Source organism: Urocitellus parryii, chromosome 11, assembly GCF_045843805.1.
Source record: "Urocitellus parryii isolate mUroPar1 chromosome 11, mUroPar1.hap1, whole genome shotgun sequence".
Classification (NCBI taxonomy): Eukaryota; Metazoa; Chordata; class Mammalia; order Rodentia; family Sciuridae; genus Urocitellus; species Urocitellus parryii.
The window spans coordinates 24,414,561-24,434,662 of NC_135541.1; the positions used below are offsets into that span (position 1 = coordinate 24,414,561).

A 20,102-nucleotide genomic window follows, 5' to 3' on the forward strand; every position below is an offset into this window, starting at 1 on the left:
GAGACTGGTGGTTTATGGTGTCTAAAATGCTTTAATTATATGCTAAATGGTAGGGTTTCTCTTTTATTTTAAATTTTTACTTATGAAAAGCTCATATACTTTTCTAAGTATGTGATCATGGTATGTATATTCATCTTCATAATTAAACAGATTTGTGGGGGATGTACTAAGGGTTGAACTCAGGTCACTTTACCACTGAGCTATATCCCAAACCTTTTAAAATTTTTATTTTGAAACATCTAAGTTGCCAAAGTTGGCCTCAAACTTGTGAACCTCCTGCCTAAGCTTCTCAAGTCACTGGGGATGACAGATGTGCACTACCACACCTGCCTCTAAAGGATATTATCAATCCTTTGTAGTCAGACATTAGTTTTCCAACTTTCAAAAGTATTTTTTTAATATTTATTTTTTAGTTGTAGTTGGACTCAATATCTTTATTTAATTTATTTATTTATATGTGGTACTGAGGATTGAACCCAGGACCTCACACATGCTAGGCAAGCACTCTACCGCTGAGCCACATCCCCAGCCCTCGCTTAATTATTTTTTGTTTGTTTGGTTTTTTTGTTTTGTTTTGTTTGTACTGGGGACTGAATCCAGTGGTGCTTAACTACTAAGCCACATCTCTAGTCCTGTTTTTTGTTTGTTTGTTTTGGATACAGGTCTTGCTAAATTGCTTAGGACCTCCATAAGTTGCTGAGGCTTGCCTTGAACTTGTGATCTTCCTGCCTTAGTCTCCCCAGTGGCTGTGATTAAAGGTGTGTGCCACTGCACCCTGCTCAAATATTGGTTAAATATAAATGTATATTTAGCATTCTGAACTTTAGGAAAAAAATTTAAAGAGTTCAGATAAAGGGTAGTCTTAACTGGTTGGGCTTGAGGTCTGTATATTTGTGTGCTATGACATTTAGTGGTTGGCATATAGATGGGATGTCATTCGTGTTTGTGGAATAAATGAATGAATTCTTTTGCTCCAACTCTCTCTATGGAAAATTTGAGTGTAAAAAACGGTTAACTGGAAAAAGTCAAAGGAAAAGCCATGAAGAGCAGGTATACCCCAAATCTGTTTTCCTAGAAGGCAGCAGGCCATGTGTTTGAGCCCAGGCTAGATGAGAAAAATTTCCAGGGAAAAGTTCTATGATCAGAGTTAATTTAGGAAAAATATAGAAGCAACCCATAAGAAGGGAAAACAAGCTCCCAAACTTTGGATCTTGGAATATATATCTACTTTCTTTAGAGACCAGTCAAGAAAAAAGAGTGTATTATATATTAAGGTTCCCCTGAGGGCTGGGGATGTCTCTTAACTTTTATCTTGGAAATAATTGGGAAGTAAAGGGAATTACTGTAGATCAGGCATTGAGCTAAGTACTTTATAGACATTATTTCTTTTTTTTTTTTTTTTAAGAGAGAGAGAGAGAGAGGGAGAGAGAGAGAATTTTTTTAGTATTTATTTTTTAGTTCTCGGCGGACACAACATCTTTGTTGGTATGTGGTGCTGAGGATCGAACCCGGGCCGCACGCATGCCAGGCGAGCGCGCTACCGCTTGAGCCACATCCCCAGCCCTAGACATTATTTCATTAGCCCTCTCTGCCATCCCATTAAGTAGATGGTAGTATCCACATTTTACAGGTAAGGAAACTGAATCACCTACTAAATTGGTTAGACTACTTAGCGTCTAAGTTAACCAAGCTGGGAATTTGAACTTAATTCCATGCTACTGAAGTCTCTGTTCCTGTCCTAGACCAGTTTTTCTCCGGAGCAGGAGGAAATGAGGGCCTAATGTGTCTCGCATATGCAGAAATTTACAAAAGATGAGGCTCACAGAAGTAGATATGCTAGGCTTCTCAGAACCTTTACAGCAGTAGTAGTCATATTAAGCTACCTAGTCTCTAGCCTGAGATGATCAGTGTTAAGAATTTGGTTTGCTTGTTATTTCATTAAAAAAATTCATGTTTAGGCCTTGGAGTTTCCAGGTGTGGGGGCATATGCCTGCAATTCCAGCAACTTGGAAGGCTGAGGCAGGAGGATTGCAAGTTTGAGGCCAGCCTCTGCAACTTAGTGAAGGCGTGTCTCAAAAGTAAATGAAAGGGATGGGGATGTAACTCAGTGGTAAATTGCTCCTAGGTTCAATCCCTGGTATGAAAAAAGAAAAGTTTCCTAGTTCCCATTTTCTTCATTGAAGGTAGCTGCTGAGAGGACTTCATGTTGTAATGTCAGGAGCTTTGTTAATTAAGTGATTTGCTGTCCTGAGTTTTCATGCCCTTTTCCATTTCTTGCTATAGTTTATGATGACCATTGGATGGCGCTGCAGCTTTGCCATCAGCCATCAGGGAAAGGCTTGAAAAGTGCCTTTCTGCTGTAGTCTGCTAGCCCATGGTCAGCCTCAGAAGGTGCTGCTTAGGGAGCTGTTGCTTTAGGCCTTCTCAAGCTTTCCTATTGAGGATGACATAGTTTAAGTGTGCCGGAAAGGTGGCTAGGGCTGTGCTGGTACAACCTTTAGGGCTTACACAGAGCCAGGCTGACTGCTTCCTTCTGCTGCTTGGTCTGGATCTTTGTGGTATAGAATAAACAACTGCAGCCAAGTATGGTGGTGGACCTGTAGTCCCATCTACTTTGGAGACTGAGGCAGGAGTAATACTTGCAGCCAGGATTTAAAAAAAAAAAAAAAAAAAAAAAAGTTCGGCTTGGGGTTGCAGCTCAGTGGTAGAGCACTTGCCTAGCATGTATACAGCCCTGGGTTCCATCCCCAGGCCTACAGAGGGTGGGGGCAGGAACAAAGAATAGGCAAGAAGCAAACAAAACCTCTTCCACTCAATTCAGGGCCCTTTAAGTTGTAGTGTTTTCTAATCTGTCAGATACTATACAGAACAAATCGGGGTGGAGTAATCTAATTGCTATCACAGGGTGATTTTGAGTCCAACTTTTAACATCAAGTGGACTTCCTTCCTTGTTGCAGTTTGAGAAAGAAATCACTTGTGCCTCCTGTCAGTAGTTTCTTTCTCCCAACTGGCAGCTTTCTCCCAAGTATTACCTCTTTTTTGCAGAGTCCAGGCGCCAGTTCAAAATGATAGGGGATCTTTCTATTTCGTTCAACCAAGTACAGAAGGTGACGTAACATACATGGTGTCGAAATGAAAAGTCTCAGGCAGAAAGTTCACGTCTGGCTTTGTAACTTACTTGGTATTTAACCTTGGGCACATCAGTCACCTTTCTTGAACCTCAGTTTCTTTACCTGTAAAACATTAAATGATAATTTTGACCTCACATAGTTACTGTGACAATTTAATGAGATAATCCATGTATGTAGCTTCATATAGTGACTGGCATATAACAGGTATGCAAAAAAAATGTTATTAGTGACAACAACTCCATCAATGATTACTACTGAATGTTTCTGTCATACATTGCTTATTGGAGTTCTCTGTTGTATCTTGAAGCAATATCTTTTCCATCGAGTTTTCGCATATACTCAAAATCAATTTCCAGATGTTATTGGCCTGCAGAATTAACAGATTTTTCCCCTCTATTTTTAGGGAAAAGGAGGGAAGTAAATACTACATGAGACTAGATGTTTAAAACCTGTGTTCCTTTTTTTCACTGTGTGCAGTAGGCTCTAGTTTCTCTTTGGGTTAAAATTTGATTAAAATAATTGTATTCTGACCTGAAGAAATGGAGAATTTGTCTATCTTTTGTGATATTTTCCTTTACTGGATACCTTGGTGTAACTATTAAAATCCATTTCATTTCGTAGTTTGGGAGCCATAATTGTAGCATCCCCAGCCCTGGCTCTCCTTGGCCCTTCCCTCCCCTGGCTGGTTGGTACCAGCCGAGCTGGCTTGTGTTTCCCTCTTTGATATTGTTCTCCTCCTCCTCCTTCCTCTCTTCCTTTCCCCTCCCTTTTCCATTTACTCTTACATTTCCCCCTCCTCCTCACCCTCCCTAATTTCCCCCCTCCCCTTGTTTCTAGCTCCCTTTTGCTTTCTGTTTGTGTTACTGAGGGCAGTGTTCCAATTACCTCATATTTGGAGAGAGGAAGCTGCAGCCAATCCGGTTTCTGTCTGCTTTTAGGTCAAGTGATTTCTGAACTGCAGTGAGATGCTTTGAATTTGTCTTGTTGCAGCTCTGAGCCTGTAAGATGGCTGTCTGAATCGGCAGCAGCAGCCGCTGGAAGAGAGAGGCGGGGAGGGAGGGAGAAAGAACTGGAGGGATTGCCGGCATAGTGCATGTTTTTAAATGTGCATAAATCCAATGAAGCCAAGGTTGGGATTTCTCTGGGATCCCAAGACTGGCTTAGCTGCATTTTTGCTGAGATCAGGAGCAGAAAGAAATGGGAAATTCACTGGGGTGTGTTAAGGGGCCGAAAGAGTCAATAGCTGTTCCTGAGAAGGCTCCGGTATCTCCTAAGAAAAAGGTTCGGTTCAAAAGGAAGTGGAGGGGGAAGAAAATCACCACTCCAGAAGCATCTCACGAGGAAGAACCTTTGGAAGGAACTGGAGACATTAAAGAGACTGAAACCTTAACGAAGTTAACAGCCAGTCTTGGAAAAGAGGACAGAGTGGGAGTGGTAGAGTGTCTCCCCTCAGACATTTTGCTGCGTGAGGACTCAGCCCCCAACTCACAGGTGGGTGATCAGGGGATGATAGTACAGGTGAAGGAGAGATTCCAAGGGGAGATCCAGACTGCTCATCTTTTGTTAGAGAATGAGTCATCAGTTACTAGAGGGGTCTGGGATTCCCTGGAAGAGGGGATGACTGTCATTGCTCACCTGCTTGATAACCCAGCCGAAAGGAACTGTGAGAAGTCAGTGAGCCAACTGGTGGAATTTCCGAGGACAGCATCCTGCAGCAGCAGGGCTGTGCTTCTTCCTTTGCAAGGAGAGATTGCGGTGGAGAGAGGAGGTGCTCGGCTTGGATTTCGGTGCAGCACTTTGCCTGGGACAGACTACCTTACTGACACAAGAAATCAAGACCAACTTTCAGAGGGCTGGAGTGTGGGTGGAGGAACCAAGAGTATTTTGGGTGTCCCTCAGACAGGTTCCTGGAATGCCAAATGTTCTGTTCCTTCCTCACCACTGGACCAGTCAGGAGGCCCTAGGCACACAGAGCCTGCCCATTTGGGTCTGGTGCCCCCGCAGGGTCCCAAACTGCCTGCTTCTCAGAGTGATTTATCCATCAGTGGCATAACTATGAGCATTTTGCCTTCGTCTTCTGGCTATGGCAGTGATGGGCTGCACTTACATGGGATCCAACCTAAAGATACGGAACCTGAAAAGAGCTCCACATCCTTCTCAGAAGAGGAAGCCACCCTTTCTGTGGAAGCAAGCCACAATCCATCATGGGGTCTGGAGGAGGTAGGTGGGCATGTTGAAGGGGTAATCAAACCCCAGTTTGGATTCCTGGCCCTAAAACCTACTAAGGTGAAATGTGGTAAGCAGTGAGGATCCTGGTGCTTCTCAAACTCACCCCCTTGTGGGGTTCTGTGAGTTGGTGACTTCCAGGGCTTGGCAAGAAGAATCTATTTTCAGTCTGTCCCTTGATGCTTGAAATCAAGTCTTATTGTCTCTGGGGAATCCCAGCTTCTGTGTAGCAATGAAGCACAATTTCTCTAGCTATCTGGTGAGTGTATCTTTCAAGGTGCAAAGCTAGATAATCCTTGTCCTCAGGGCATACTGTTTGCCTGCTTTAGGAAGTTATGGAATAACACAGGGAATGACAACTGAATCTCTGAGATGAATGTGGAGAGGGGTGAGGGATGTTGAAGGGGTGTGAAGCAGCTGTCTCCAGAATGCTTGCTTTTCTTCCTGAAAAGTGATGTTCTTACTAGAGCTGGTGCAGTCCCCTCCTGAGGAGAAGCATCGAGAGACAGCATTCATTCAGTGTTTGTATGAGAGGAGAGCGCTCATCTTCCTTTGGTTCCTAATTCCAGGATTAGAGAAGGGGGCATGGACTTGTCCAGGCATCATCTGAGAGACAGACAGAGGTAGGTTAGGATAAGTTGAAGATTTAAGACTAGAAAAAGTTTGTTTAGTGATTGAACTTGTTTAGGGCTCTAGCATGTTTTGTTTGTGAAGTTTGTAGGTGAGGGTGGTAGTTGCTGTCAATGTTTCTAAGGGTCAAGACTAAGTGAGAGTTCAAAGATATGAACACTGAGATAAGGACTCAGCAAGACCCTGGTGGCATGTCTGGCAAGTGGATGTTGTATGGGTGGTTGAAGTTACAGTTTACCCGTGGCTGAGGAACTTTTATTGGCATCTTGGTCTCTGTAGTAGAGTAAATAAAATTTTTCAGATCTCAAAGCAGCAAGAGGTGGAAGGTGAAGTAGGACACTTTCCTTGGGTAGCCTGTGGGCAGGTGATACTATATAGCTGCCCTGATGTGGCTATGGTCCACCTGCTTGTCACCAACAGCATGAAGCTAAGGATAGACACACGTTTTAAGCTGATGTGTGCTTAGAATTTCCTCTTTAGGGAGAGATTCTTCCATAGGATAGGCCCATCTCAGTGCTGTTTGTTAGAGTTTGAGATTTCCAGCAGTGTGAAGAAAAGGTGGCCATTGAAATGTTATCTGTTATATGAATGGGTAAGAGCCTCTGTGGGGCTCTTACCCATTCATATAACTGTGTAAGTACAAACCTGTATTATGGGTAAGAGGGAAGAAAAACTATTGGGATGAGGTGTACAGTATTTGGATTTCATATGGTAAGAGGGAATGTCAAATTCACCTTGTTTAGTTGTTTATTTACTTATTTATTGTAGTGCTGGGTATCAGATCCAGGGCCGCATGCATGTTAGGCAAGTGAGCTATACCCCTAGTCCTCCAAAGTCAACTTTTATCTTTGTATGGAACAGATGTTGGGGATAAAATTAACTACTGAACTGGTTTCTCTCTTAATATCACTGCCACTGAACTTGATATTGTGGAATCATCATAATATTATAGGATGCATGCTCATAATTGAGTGAGATTTTTAGAAAGTTCGGAGTGGAAAATATTAGGCTCTCTTAGATAACAGACTATAGGTAGCAATGTATGGGAAGAAAATTTCTACATCACTCTGTGAGGAGTCTTTACAGATTGGTGGGAAAATCCTTTGAACCATAATCTGTAGTTTGACAGGATCAACAGTTGTGTGACATGGTTCAGTGTGTGAGTCAAGTTGGTACTGGACATTTTCTGGGCAGCCAACCTTGCAGTACAGACACAGCCAGACTATGGAGATACAGTCAAGGATGAAAAAAACTAAGTAATTGAATCTCAGTGCAGATACCTGCATGTTTCTGAAGCTCTGTGTTTAACATGTGATATAAGGACTATGGAGTGATCATCTTATATGACGTAAGTAACTTTTCAGTATAAGTGTAAAATTCCTTCAGAGTGAAAGTCCTTATATCCAGTGCACCCAAACCCTCATAGGAGGAACTGTATCTTCAGGGAACTACTTTTCTTACTAGTAGGCTACTGACAGGCTTTGAAGACAGCAGCATCCAGAGGACAGAGGACAGCATGTTCTGACACTGCAGGCTCTTGTACATGTGAGTTGAGACTCATGGCGAGCCTGGAGTCGGAGCTCCCTCTGCAGAGGGTGGGAACATGAGAGGAGCAACTCCTTCCTAAACAGAAGCATGCGTGCAATTAAGCAGTGTTAATTTTGTTGCTTGTTTTGTTTGTAATATGTTGAAGTAGTGACCCTCCTCAGAAAATAATTCATATTGCAGAGTGGTGACTGTCCTTGCCCTAACTTGAGGTACGTTCTCTCTCCTGTTGATTAGTTTAGGGCATGTTGATGGGAGTGGGACCAGACTATAGCTGGACATATAAGTTGTTTGGTGGGTTTTGGAGTTATTTGGGATGGAGATTTATTTATTTATTTATTTAAAAAATTTTTTTTTGTACCGGAATTGAACTCGGGGGCATTCAATCACTGAGCCACATCCGCAGCCCTATGTTGTATTTTTATTAAGAGACAGGGTCTCACTGAGTTGCTTAGCACCCTGCCTCAGCCTCCCAAGGACATTGGTACAGAGTTAAAATTCTGTACCAAGCTGCTGGGATTACAGGTGTGTGCCACTGCTCCTGGTTTCTTCAGGATATCGAGAAACAGTAGCTGGTTCTAATTCTTGCCAGGTGTGAGTTTTGAATAATAAAAGATTAAGTTGGTCTTCTTTCCTGTTCATCTGGTGCAGTTGATACATCCCTTGTCAGGAAATAGTTAATGCAGAACAAAATGGCAGCTGACAAAAATGGCTTTCAGAATGATAAATAGACTAGGATTTGGAGCAGGGTGGGAAAGACTAATAGCAGTTACACTTTGATGTCACACAAAGGCCTTCTCAGGCCCATTCTTTTTCTCAAGAGTCCGTACTCCCAGCTGCCATCAATAAGCATAATACCTGGCTCATTTAAACGAGATTTGTTGACAATCCCTTCCTGTTTCCCATCTTGGCTCCTAGCACCAATCTCCTGCCATACTGTTGGTGGATCCCATTGACTTAAGAATTTTAACTCTGTACCAATGTCCTTGCTACATACCTTAGATAAATAGTCCCATTTCTCCTCTGTAATTATAGGGAAAGTGTTTTACTAATATTGGCTTTGCATTGTGAGATGAAAGCAAACTAACCATGAAGTGCTGTTGGAGGACTGTAGAAATAAAACTTACTTTTAGAGCTTTGTTCAAGAAAGGATTTTGTTTCTTTTTTCAAAGAATCTTACTTAATCAAAAATATTACTAAAGAATCATTATTTTTAGGTGTAATAGTATTGTGGTTATGTTAAAAAATAGAGGGTGCTTATCATTTAGAGTTAGCCACTGAAATGTTCATAGAAGAAATAATATGTGTGGGATTTGCTTCATAAAAATAGGCCATGGTGAAGTGGGTAGAGTGTGGATGAAGCAAGATAGCTGAGTTCATAGTGGTTAAAAATGCGGGATGTGTACATGGGGCTTATTATATGTTCTGTCTTACATATGGGGCTTATTTTATATATATATATATATATATATATATATATGAACATGGGGCTTATTATATATTCTTTCTATTATATATATTTCAGGTGAGAATTTAAGAAAAACAAATTGTATAAAAACAAATGCAATAGGGGCTGGGGTTGTGGCTCAGCAGTAGAGCGCTCCCCTAGCATGGGCAAGGCCCTAGGTTCAATCCTTAGCAACACATAAAAATAAATTAATTAAAGATATTGTATCAACTACAACTAAAAACAAATATTAAAAAATGTAATAATAATGTTAGAATTATTATATAATGCATATACTGAAAAAAAGGTTGATATCCAGAATGCATTAAGTGTTGTATAGATAAATTGGTCAAGAGTGTAGAGACAGATTAGCTGGATTTGAATCCCAGTTCTGCCACTGACTTTCAGGGTACCTTGGGCAAGTTACTTCTCTGTGCCACAGTTTCCTCATTTGTAAACTGAGGGTAAGAGTAGTTGATAATTTATAAGATTATTGTGAGAATTATATGAACTAATACAAGCACAATTAATGTTACTCATTAACATTGTTATTTAAAGGATTTACAAACAAGAAAAAGATAGATACCCTTGTGGAAAATAGGGGAAAGCCAAGAAATAAGCAGTTCATGAAAAAAGGTAACTCAGAAGCCTCATACACTTAAGAAGGCTTTCACTACTCATCAGGGATCTAAAAGTCCAAACAACAAGCAGATACTATTTTATACCCATAAGACTGGAGGAAAAATAAAAAGTCTGAAAATACAGCAAGGACAAGTTTGCCAATATTTAGTAGAATTGAAAAATTCCCATATCCTGACCTAGGCTTTCCATTGTAGTTTCATTCCATTGTGAGAACTCTAAGACTCTTGAATATGGAAGTGAACATCCCCATGAACTTCCTCTTAATCTCAATATTGGTCATAAACTACTCCCCACAAATACAGTGGCCATTAGTTCTCTGGGCTGGGCATTTGTAATGAGCTCCACTTGCACTGTGCCCTCACTTGCTTATCAAATGGAAATTTTCAGGGTCTGATGCCTTCTCTATAGTGGGATGAGGTCAGCTGGAAATGTTAGGACCTGAGAAGCAAGATGTTCAGAACATCTACTGTCATCTTCTGAGACTCACATAGTCCATATCCTCTGTCTAGTATTACAACTCCTCCATAATCTATCTAATCTTTTCTCTTGTCAGTTCCCAACTTGAACCTTTGGGTTTTAACCATCTACTTTTCTTTTTTCAAACTTCCCTCATCATCTAATCTTCGCTTATGTTCCCTTTCTACCTGGAATTCTTTTTCCCTTTCTCTTTGTCTATTCCATAATATCTTTTAATGATGAGTTCATTTATTTTTTATTTCCTGGCAGTACTGGGAATTGAACCCAAGGCCTCACACGTACCTAGTAAGCTCTTTATCATTGGGCTATGTGATAATGAGTTTAAATTGTACTTGTTCAAGAAATCTTTTTGATTACTCCAACTTACAGTAATTTTCCATTCTACTGAGATTCTCTATTGGATATTACTTTTATTGCTCAATTTGCATTAAATTACATATAACTCTTTCACATGGCCTGTCATATATGAATAAATATAAAGAGAACTTTTTCCTCCAGACACTAGCCTCCCCAAAACAAATTTTCATTGTGTTTGACTTCCTGTAGTCTTTTTGTTGGATTCCCAGTGATGTTATAGTCAGTTCATGAAAAAAAAATGAATGTATCTGTATCACCATATGCTAGTTCAATCAGTATCGGTTTTTGTGGAGATCAAACAATATAATCTGTTAAAAAAAAGACCAAAAATCCAGTAAAGTTTTAGTTATTGTCCTTGGGAATATCACCTTCAAATTTGAAATATTAAATATACTGGGTTCAATCCCCAGTACCACCCCAAAACAACAAAACAAAACACAGCTTAAACACAGTTCCTGGAACCTAATAGTTGCTTGAAAAATAATAATCAGAATGAAGAAACAGTGTGATTTATTTTTTCTCTATGCCTGCCATTAGGATTAAGACATTGTTCAGTAAATACTTATTGAATTATTAGGAAATATTAAGTTTTCAGGAATGCTTAAAAAAAGGAATTAACCAGGACTTGGGAAGTGTGGGATGAAAAGAAATTCAGGTAGATACTCATAGTTTCTGGCATGGAAATGAGGCTGCATCCTTCCCAAATGACTTCCTGTGAACTCACTGAAACTAAAGCTGGATTTATGCATTTGGAAGATTAAAGTAAATGCTTCTGTAGAACCCAAAGCTCAGCACTGTGTACACATATCACATGTAAGTTATTACAAGAAAATATGGACAAAAGCCAAATTTAATTACTGAGTTGGTTGTGATGATAATCTCATTTTTCACATCCAGTTTACAATCTAGGAAAGATTCAAATCTAAACAGGGTACCTTTTCTTTCCTTGAGAGAGCCAGACATTTCCCTGTCTCATTATAGCTGTGCTGAAAATCTGAAGTAAAACTATTCATTGAAGTAGTTTCAGTGCAAAACATTGTAATTGGCAGGTAGGAGAAGTCATCAGAGGCTAGCTGTGGTTATACCAGACATACAATATCAGTTAACTAACTGTAGTTTTTGTTTTTGGTAAAGAGACTAAATACCCAGATCTCATTTTGCTCATTCATTTTATCCCTTTTTACTTCACCATATCTATTTCCTATTTCCTATTCCTAACAAGTTTTTCCTTCTTAATATGTTCATGAAACAGCTAGTGTGGGATGGCATTTAGAAATGTTGTTAAGGGGGCATTGTAATAGAATTGGAAATAGAGCAGTACTGTTTATACTGGGCTGAAAGGAGGATGGCTTGGGCACGATGAGCATCATTGGGTCCTCAGCATAGCCCCACGCCCCATGTATTTAGATTTGATTGAATTTTATGCAGTTAACTCATGTTTATCATACTTGTAAGAGATGTGATTAATTAATTTTTTAAATGAATTTTAACTGCCAAGTTATGGAGTATTTATATCAACTACTCAGTACAGTTTGTTGCTTTAGGGTATCTATGTGGGAAGCAAATAGTAATTTGAAGATTGTCAGGTAAACATGGAGTCGGAGCAGAGAGATAATAAGTGGCGGACAGATTTGCAGGATAATCTTATTAGCTGGTATCACTGAAGTGTGATGGCATGATTTCTCCTGTAGGAACATACTATACCTGTCAAGGGCATGAGAACCTTCTGCCCTTGAATCTGCTGATTAGGGTACTATTTTACTTTCCCAGTTGAGGCCATGCTTCCTGGTTCCTTTCTTTTATCCTCAATAAAGTTTTAAGGTTTCTGGCCCTATTTTTCCTGTCAGTCCCCTCTACCTCACCGCGTACTGAGGATTGAACCCAGGGATGCTTAACCACTGAGTCACATCCCCAGCCCTTTTTTTATATCTTATTTAGAGACAAGTTGCTTAGGGCCTCGAAATCCTCCTGCCTCAGCCTCCTAAGTTGCTGGGATTACAGGTATGTGCCACCTTACCCAACCACTGTTTTTCCTATTTTTAAAATATAGGTATTCCTTGACTTATGATGAGATTACATCCTGATAAACCTATCATAAGTTGAAGACATTTTAAGTTGAAAATGGATTGAATCCATGTAAACTTACCAAACATCATAGCTTAGGATAGCCTACCTTAAATTTCTCAGAACACATACATTAGCCTACAGTTGGGCAAAATCATCTAACATAATGCAAAGTATTTTTTGTAATAAAATGCTTAATATCTTGTGTAATTTGTTGAATAAAATATTTAAAATGAAAAATGGAATAGTTGTGTGATATGCTTTTTTACATCATTGTAAAATTAAGTAGAACCATTGTAAGTTGGGATCTCATATCTTTTGCTGATATACGGTCTCATTTTTTATGAGTTGAGTTTGTAAATTTAGGATTGAGCACTTTGAGGTGTCTTATTGTTGATTGCCAAATGTTCTGACCACAGGGGTTCTGCTTCTCTGGGTCACTGATAGAGACAGTTAAGGAACAAGATGTTCTGTTGACATGCTCATGCCTTCCCTGCCCAAACACCATGACCTAAAATTAATGGTTATGTGGTTTTATTAAAATTAATGGTTATAATGGGAAAGAAACACATGTTCTCCAGGCAATACCTACATTATTTTATTTAATCCACATAAGGACCCTATGAGAAAGTCATCCTGTAGTAAATATGAGGAATAAAGAGTACAGAAGGCTTAAGTGATTTGCCTGAGGTCATGTTTCTCCTAAATGCTTCCTTCCAGGAGCATAGCTGATTGAAAGCCTTGTGCTTTTTCTTGTTAATCAAAATTATTTTTGTAGTTTTTAGTTCAGAAATAAAGTGTGCCCACAATTCAAAGTCTGAAAAAAGAAAGAAAGGAAATAGTCTCACTAAGGGGAGACACTTTTTAACATTAGCTTAAACTTGTTTGACTTTACACACTGCTTTGAATTCTCTGTTTGCTGTCAAAAAAGTAACCTCACTCTGGATTCTAGGTGGGTTTTCTCCTCAGATACTTTCACTTGCTTGTATTTACCATTCCATTTATAAAGCAAATGATTGTTAATTAAAACACATTAAGTTCCCCATATGATCAGTACAACATTGGTGAATGGGCAGTAATTCAGAAGGACCATGATCAGGAGACTGTTTCTTGCACAGCATCCTTTCTGCTGCTTGAAAACACATCCGACAGTGAGGAGCTGTCCCTCATAGGGGCTATTGTTTGGTTTTAGATAGTTCTGTGGTTAAGATGTGGTACCAGTCCCTCAGGAAATCTACAGTTTTGGGGAGATAAGATTATACATATGAAATAATAACCAGCAGTGAAAAATTTAACATTTAAAAAATTTAACATTCAGTTAAATTATGACATAGCCCATCAGTGCTGTTGGAGGGAGAAAAAGAAGAATTTAAGGAGGATCATCACCCACACAAAAGAGAGAAGGGAACTCTATTTGTTAGGTATGACCTTGGGTTCAGACTAGATGCTTTCATATATAATGTTTGATTATTATAGTACCCTTGAAAAGGTAGTAGGTATTATTTCCACTTTACAGATGTGATAACTGAGCTTATATTTAGGTAAGCTAAGATTCAAACTCAGGTTTTTCTAGAATCAGAGGCATGAACGTTTTCCTAGTCTCTCTGAAGTGGGTCTTATGCTATATTTTGGATATTTCTTCAAAAAGCTTTTTTTCTCACTACAAGTATATACATGATATAGAAAAATTTGAAAATATAAAAATCACCTATAATGCTACCACTAAAAGATAGCTATGGTTACTAATTTGTTGTATCCCTAGGATTTATTTTTTAAATATTTTTTAGTTGTCAATGGACCTTTATTTATTTTATAAATCAAAGAATCAAAAAGAGAATCAAACCCAGAGCCTCACACATGCTAGGCAAGTGCTCTACTACTGAGCCACAACCCCAACCCTCCCTAGGATTTATACTCAAATATATGTATGCATCTGTATCACATTACATGTATGCATACATATGCATATGTGTGACTATATACTTAAATATATTTTCCATATCTTTTATGAAATTAGGATTACTATATATTATTTTATTTGTTTTCTTTTTCTTTTTATGAAATTCAATGACCATTTTCCTATGTCATTAAATTTTTTTAAAAAATACCTTTAAGTGCTATAAAGAATTCTTTCCTATGTTCTATAATTTGTGACCAGTAATCCTTCATTAGAGTTTAAGCTCTTTTTAACGTTTTTTTCTATGTCATACTTGCTTTTTATGTTTCGGTGAACATTCTTGTCTGAAATTTTTGTACCTATCACTGAGGATTTTCTAACAAGTTGTATGTATTCCTTTAAGACTTTTAATTCAAAGCTGACATCCACGGGAGTTATGTCACTTATACTTTCTCTAGAGGCAGTGGGTGAGAATATCCAATTTTAGACATTTTTTCCAATCCTGATTAGTGCCATTACAATTAAACCTTTCCTAGTTTAATAGGTAAAAAGTAACCTCTCATGGTTTTAATTTTCATTTCTTTGACTACCAAAGAGGGTGAATATATGTTGGAGTTGTATCTACATGGCTGTATGTCCCTCTTCCTCTCTGAGCAGAGAAGATTAAAAGGCTTCATCTTACTTATACTAAGTTATTCCATGTCCTACCTTTTGGCAGATCTCTGACATCTATATTAGTGGGGAATCAGGGGATATGTCAGCCAAGGAAAAACTACTTTTGTGGACTCAGAAGGTGACAGCTGGTTACACAGGAATAAAATGTACCAACTTTTCTTCCTGCTGGAGTGATGGGAAAATGTTCAATGCACTTATTCACCGATATAGGTAAGTATAGTGGAATTTTAGTGCTCCTGGAAGAACTTCGTCTCATCTCATTGTAATTGGTTATAATGCCATTTCTCCCCTTTAACAAGAATTATAGTTCTAATTCATTTAGTCATTTGAAAAAGGAATCTTTATTGAGTTCCTACAATTTTAGCTAGGCACTAGGCACAGATAGCCATGAACAAAAGAGTAAAAGTTTCTTGCTTTCACAGAACTTATCCTCCAGTAGAATAGGCAATAAGGAAACGGGCGCATGCTGTCCTACATTGGCATGTGCAATGAAAGGGAGAAGTGACAGGGGACTCTGGTAATTAAGACAAAAGTGGTCAGGACTATCAGGAGTGAGTTATGCAGACCTGTGTGGTCAGAGTGTTCCAGGTGGAGGAAAGAACAAGTGCATAGGGTCTAAAGTAAGGACTTGATTGGAGTGGTTGAGGAACAGCAGGCGGCTTGAAGTGGGGTGAGTGAGGAAGACAGGAATTTTAATGACAGAAATAAAAATTATTGAGCTCTTAGTGGTCATAAATATGCACCAGTTTTCACTTTGTACTAGTTTGTGATACCTTTTCCAAGAATGCAGTGAACCTACTGTTGTGTAAGTTTAAAATTACCTGGCATGTAATTGAAATTGGGATTAATACCCTTCTGAACCTCTTGCTTTCTCTCTAACTCACTGAGTTAGAAATTTCCAGCTCTGGGAACTTCTAAGAGGTTTTCTTTGCGTGAACGCATGTGTGATATGTAGATGGTGGCCTTTCATGTGCCTTGATGAACTTTTACAGACCTGATCTGGTAGATATGGAGAGGGTGCAAATCCAAAGTAACCGAGAGAATCTGGAACAGGCTTTTGAAGTGGCAGAAAGACTGGGAGTCACCAGATTGCTGGATGCAGAAGGTGAGAGTTTATTGAACTTGAGTATGTTTGGCATATATTCACTGTTCCTTTGTTCTGAGAAATTTCTTGTCCATTCTCTCAGATGTGGATGTGCCATCTCCAGATGAAAAGTCTGTAATCACTTATGTGTCTTCAATTTATGATGCCTTCCCTAAAGTCCCTGAGGGTGGAGAAGGGATCAGTGCTACGGTAAAAGAACATTCTCCTAAAGTTCCTCTGACTTTAATTTGTTTGGGTGGACTACATTGATTAGGTAGTGTTGTTAAGTTCTCATTGTATATAGAGCACTTTTATACAGAGTCATTTGAATCTACATTGTCCTTGATCCCTGGGAATGAGCCTAGGTTTTGCTAATTTTGCCTCATCTAGCATAGATCATTTTGTGCTAAATGCCAGCCAAGAATGTCCTTCTTGTTCCCAGCTGTAATTCAAGATAAGGCAGTGTTTTCTCAGCTACTGATATTAGTTTGGTTAGTTATATCATGGATCTTTTCTAAATATTTTTAGTAGCTGATCTGTAGCCTTTTTTGATGTCAGGATTTTGAATGCCACCTGAGAGTCCTTGAGGAGCTTCGAAACTGGGACTGTGAGCATTAAACTGAGCAACTTCCTAGGCAGTTAGAGGAAAAGGATTTTACATGGTCTGGGGTGGCCTGAGCTACTTTATTCTGTGCTTGTTCTGGATATTGCTAATCAGATATGTGATGTTTCCCTTCTGGCAATAGGAAGTGGATTCCAGGTGGCAAGAATACCAAAGCCGAGTGGACTCCCTCATCCCCTGGATCAAACAGCATACCATACTGATGTCAGATAAATCTTTTCCCCAGAACCCTGTTGAACTAAAGGTAAAGCCATGGCCTTTAATTGTTTAAAATTCAATTCTTTCTAGAGACTGAATCTCAGGACTTGTTACTGCCTACTGTGAGGTAGTGTGAAAAATTGGACCCTGTTGCTTACTTTCATCCATTCACCAAATATTAATTTTGTAGGCACTTTATAACCAATATATACACTTCAAAGAAACAGAAATTCTGGCCAAGGAGAGAGAAAAAGGAAGAATTGAGGAGTTATATAAATTATTAGAGGTAAGGAAATCACTGACTATGACTTTGTGGTTTGCTCATTAGCACTGTTGTTGCTTCCTGATCCAAAAGATTCCCTGTGTGCACTGCCCAACCTGTGTTAGTGACAACACCCTTAGTCTGGTCTTGAAAATAAATTCATGGTAAAGGGATAGCATCAATCATCTGTATTTTTTTGCTGAAAAGTGGCATGTATTTATTCAGAAATCTTGAGTTTTGTGAACGAGTTATTCTACAACTTAGAGGGAAACTAAATCTTTCCTTGGGATGAAAATAAAAAAGATTTCCATTCATATTTTGGTTTCTGGAGAATTTGAAGTGGTAAAGATGGGCTGGGCATTTAACCTTGCCAGAATGGAGATTATTGAGAAGATAGGAATATTTGTAGGAAGTATAGAAGGAATGGAAGGATTTCTGTAGTCTCTATATTTTTTATTTTTTTCCTTCTCATCTTAAGGGATGCACTGCTAAATATTTGATCTTTTGCCCATATTAAATAGTAGGAAAATAACTGAGTAAAGAGGCAAGAAGTGAAGTACAAGAACAAATGAAAATAGGCCTGAGGGCGTGGCTGTAGTTTTGGACTGAAGAATGTTTTCTTTCAGGTGTGGATTGAATTTGGCAGAATTAAGCTGCCTCAAGGTTATCACCCTAATCATGTGGAAGAAGAGTGGGGAAAACTCATCATTGAGATGCTGGAGCGAGAGAAATCCCTCCGGCCAGCTGTAGAGAGGTGGGTCTGGAGCATGGGGGTGATCTTACATTCCTAACTGGGCTACTTCAAACCTTGCACTGGACTATGGTTTTTATCTTATTTTAGGCTAGAATTGCTGCTACAGATTGCAAACAAAATCCAGAATGGTGCTTTGAACTGTGAAGAAAAACTGACACTAGCTAAAAATACACTGCAGGCTGTAAGTCTCTTGTTTTATCCCATCCCTTCTATCATCTGTTTCTACCTTCTCACTCTCTGCTCTAATCATCACAGTTAACATTTGTGGAATCCAGCTATTACTTCTTTTTTCTTAGAAGTACAGTGGGCCCATTGGCTCCCTCTGTCCTAGTAGGTAACAAAGTTATCCCACCCTTTTTTTTTCCCTTTCTGTCCCAGGATGCTGCTCACCTGGAATCAGGACAGCCAGTACAATGTGAGTCAGATGTCATCATGTACATTCAGGAGTGCGAAGGTCTCATCAGGCAGCTGCAGGTGGATCTCCAGATCCTACGGGATGAGAATTACTACCAGTTAGAAGAACTGGCCTTTAGGTGAGGAACAAGGGACTCACACAGAGGGCTTGCTAACTGCTGAGGCTCAATGACAAGAGTGGGTCAAGAGTCAGGCACTGAATCTTATAACTTGGGCCTTTGAGAGGTCATTGTCTCAGTGGGAATACTACACATACATATTTTCAGCAGGAACATTCTCTTGTAGAGGACAGTTTCACCTTCTTGCAAGTCCCTCCTACTGAGTGCCCATGGGATTCCTGCAATCATTGTGGCATTTTGTATCTCTCCCTGTTTCAGAGTAGGTGTGATAGCACATCTGGTTTAGAAATTTTGGTGATCTATTGCACTCATTTTATAGAGAGGAAATAGACTCACAGAGGGGATGAGGATTGCTTAAAGATGCATGGTAATCCATTGTTTATTCTGCTGTACCTTCCAGGAACCATAGAAATAGATACTGGTTTGTTTTCCTCCAACAACCACTGCAGTTTGGCATTTGCCTTGAAGACGATTTCAAACTAGATGAAAATATTAAAAGGTCACCTCACATTCATATAACACTTTCTCAAAACACTTTTCATGTTATGGTCTCATTTTTATTTTTACCACATTCTTGTCAAATGCATAGTGAAGATTTTATTTTAAGCGTGTTATAGATTTGAGTCTCTCCTTTTTCTCACCTTGTGTTTCAGGGTCATGCGCCTTCAGGATGAGTTGGTCACCCTGCGTCTGGAGTGTACAAACCTGTACAGGAAGGGCCATTTCACTTCACTTGAATTGGTTCCTCCTTCTACTTTAACCACTACCCATCTGAAAGCAGAACCCTTGACCAAGGCTACCCATTCTTCTACCTCCTGGTTCCGAAAGCCCATGACTCGAGCTGAGCTTGTGTCTATCTCCTCCTCTGAAGATGAAGGCAATCTCCGATTTGTTTATGAACTACTGTCTTGGGTAGAAGAGATGCAGGTGGGTGTATGTCTAAAAAGCTTGTGCTGCACACAATGTTTACTGGATCCAGCAGCTAGTTTAAAATAAGAGACCAGGTTGCTCTGTGTCCCCAGTACAGATTTTCTTAGTAATTGGTCCTTCCTGTATCTAAGATACCTTCTCATTAAATCTAAAGTTGGGAAAGTCAGTGCAAATTCTCACAATTCCATGCTGAATAGCATAAGCTTTTCTAATTTGAAGCCCTTTGGGAATCTGTTCCCTTCAGCTAACTGTGCCTTTAATGGCACTTTGTGCGGGAGGGGGGGGGGGGGGATTGCTGTGTCTGTAAATCTCAGATATAGTTTCTGAAATTTCCCCTTTGGCAGAGGTGTTTCTTCTTTTCTTGTTGTTTGTCTTAACTCTTAGGTATAAGCAAAGTTGTTGTGTTCCACTATTCAAGGGGGCACTACATATTTTATTCTAGGATGATGGTTCAAATTTGGTATTTTCCTATACTTTTAACCTTTTTGTTTCATTATTAAATTCTTCCCATCTGCAAATGACAGATTTCCCCATTTGCCAATAAGTAAAAGTACCTCAGAACACACTGTTTTAAAATTATCTTCCAGGGCTGGGGTTGTGGCTCAGTGGTAGAGCGCTCACCTACCAC

At 39.4% G+C, this 20,102-nt stretch overlaps 1 protein-coding gene across 1 annotated transcript in view; it reads left to right on the top strand.

The window, feature by feature from the left end:
• The window catches only part of Macf1 (microtubule actin crosslinking factor 1), a 327,009-nt gene that overhangs the window by 136,124 nt on the left and 170,783 nt on the right, over positions 1–20,102 (top strand). Inside the window, exons 7-15 of the mRNA XM_077791438.1 lie at positions 15,135–15,301; positions 16,084–16,196; positions 16,279–16,385; positions 16,922–17,041; positions 17,186–17,281; positions 17,884–18,011; positions 18,099–18,192; positions 18,390–18,544; positions 19,198–19,471. Of these exons, the coding sequence (XP_077647564.1) occupies positions 15,135–15,301; positions 16,084–16,196; positions 16,279–16,385; positions 16,922–17,041; positions 17,186–17,281; positions 17,884–18,011; positions 18,099–18,192; positions 18,390–18,544; positions 19,198–19,471 (1,254 nt within the window). The remainder of the gene's footprint in view (positions 1–15,134; positions 15,302–16,083; positions 16,197–16,278; positions 16,386–16,921; positions 17,042–17,185; positions 17,282–17,883; positions 18,012–18,098; positions 18,193–18,389; positions 18,545–19,197; positions 19,472–20,102) is intronic.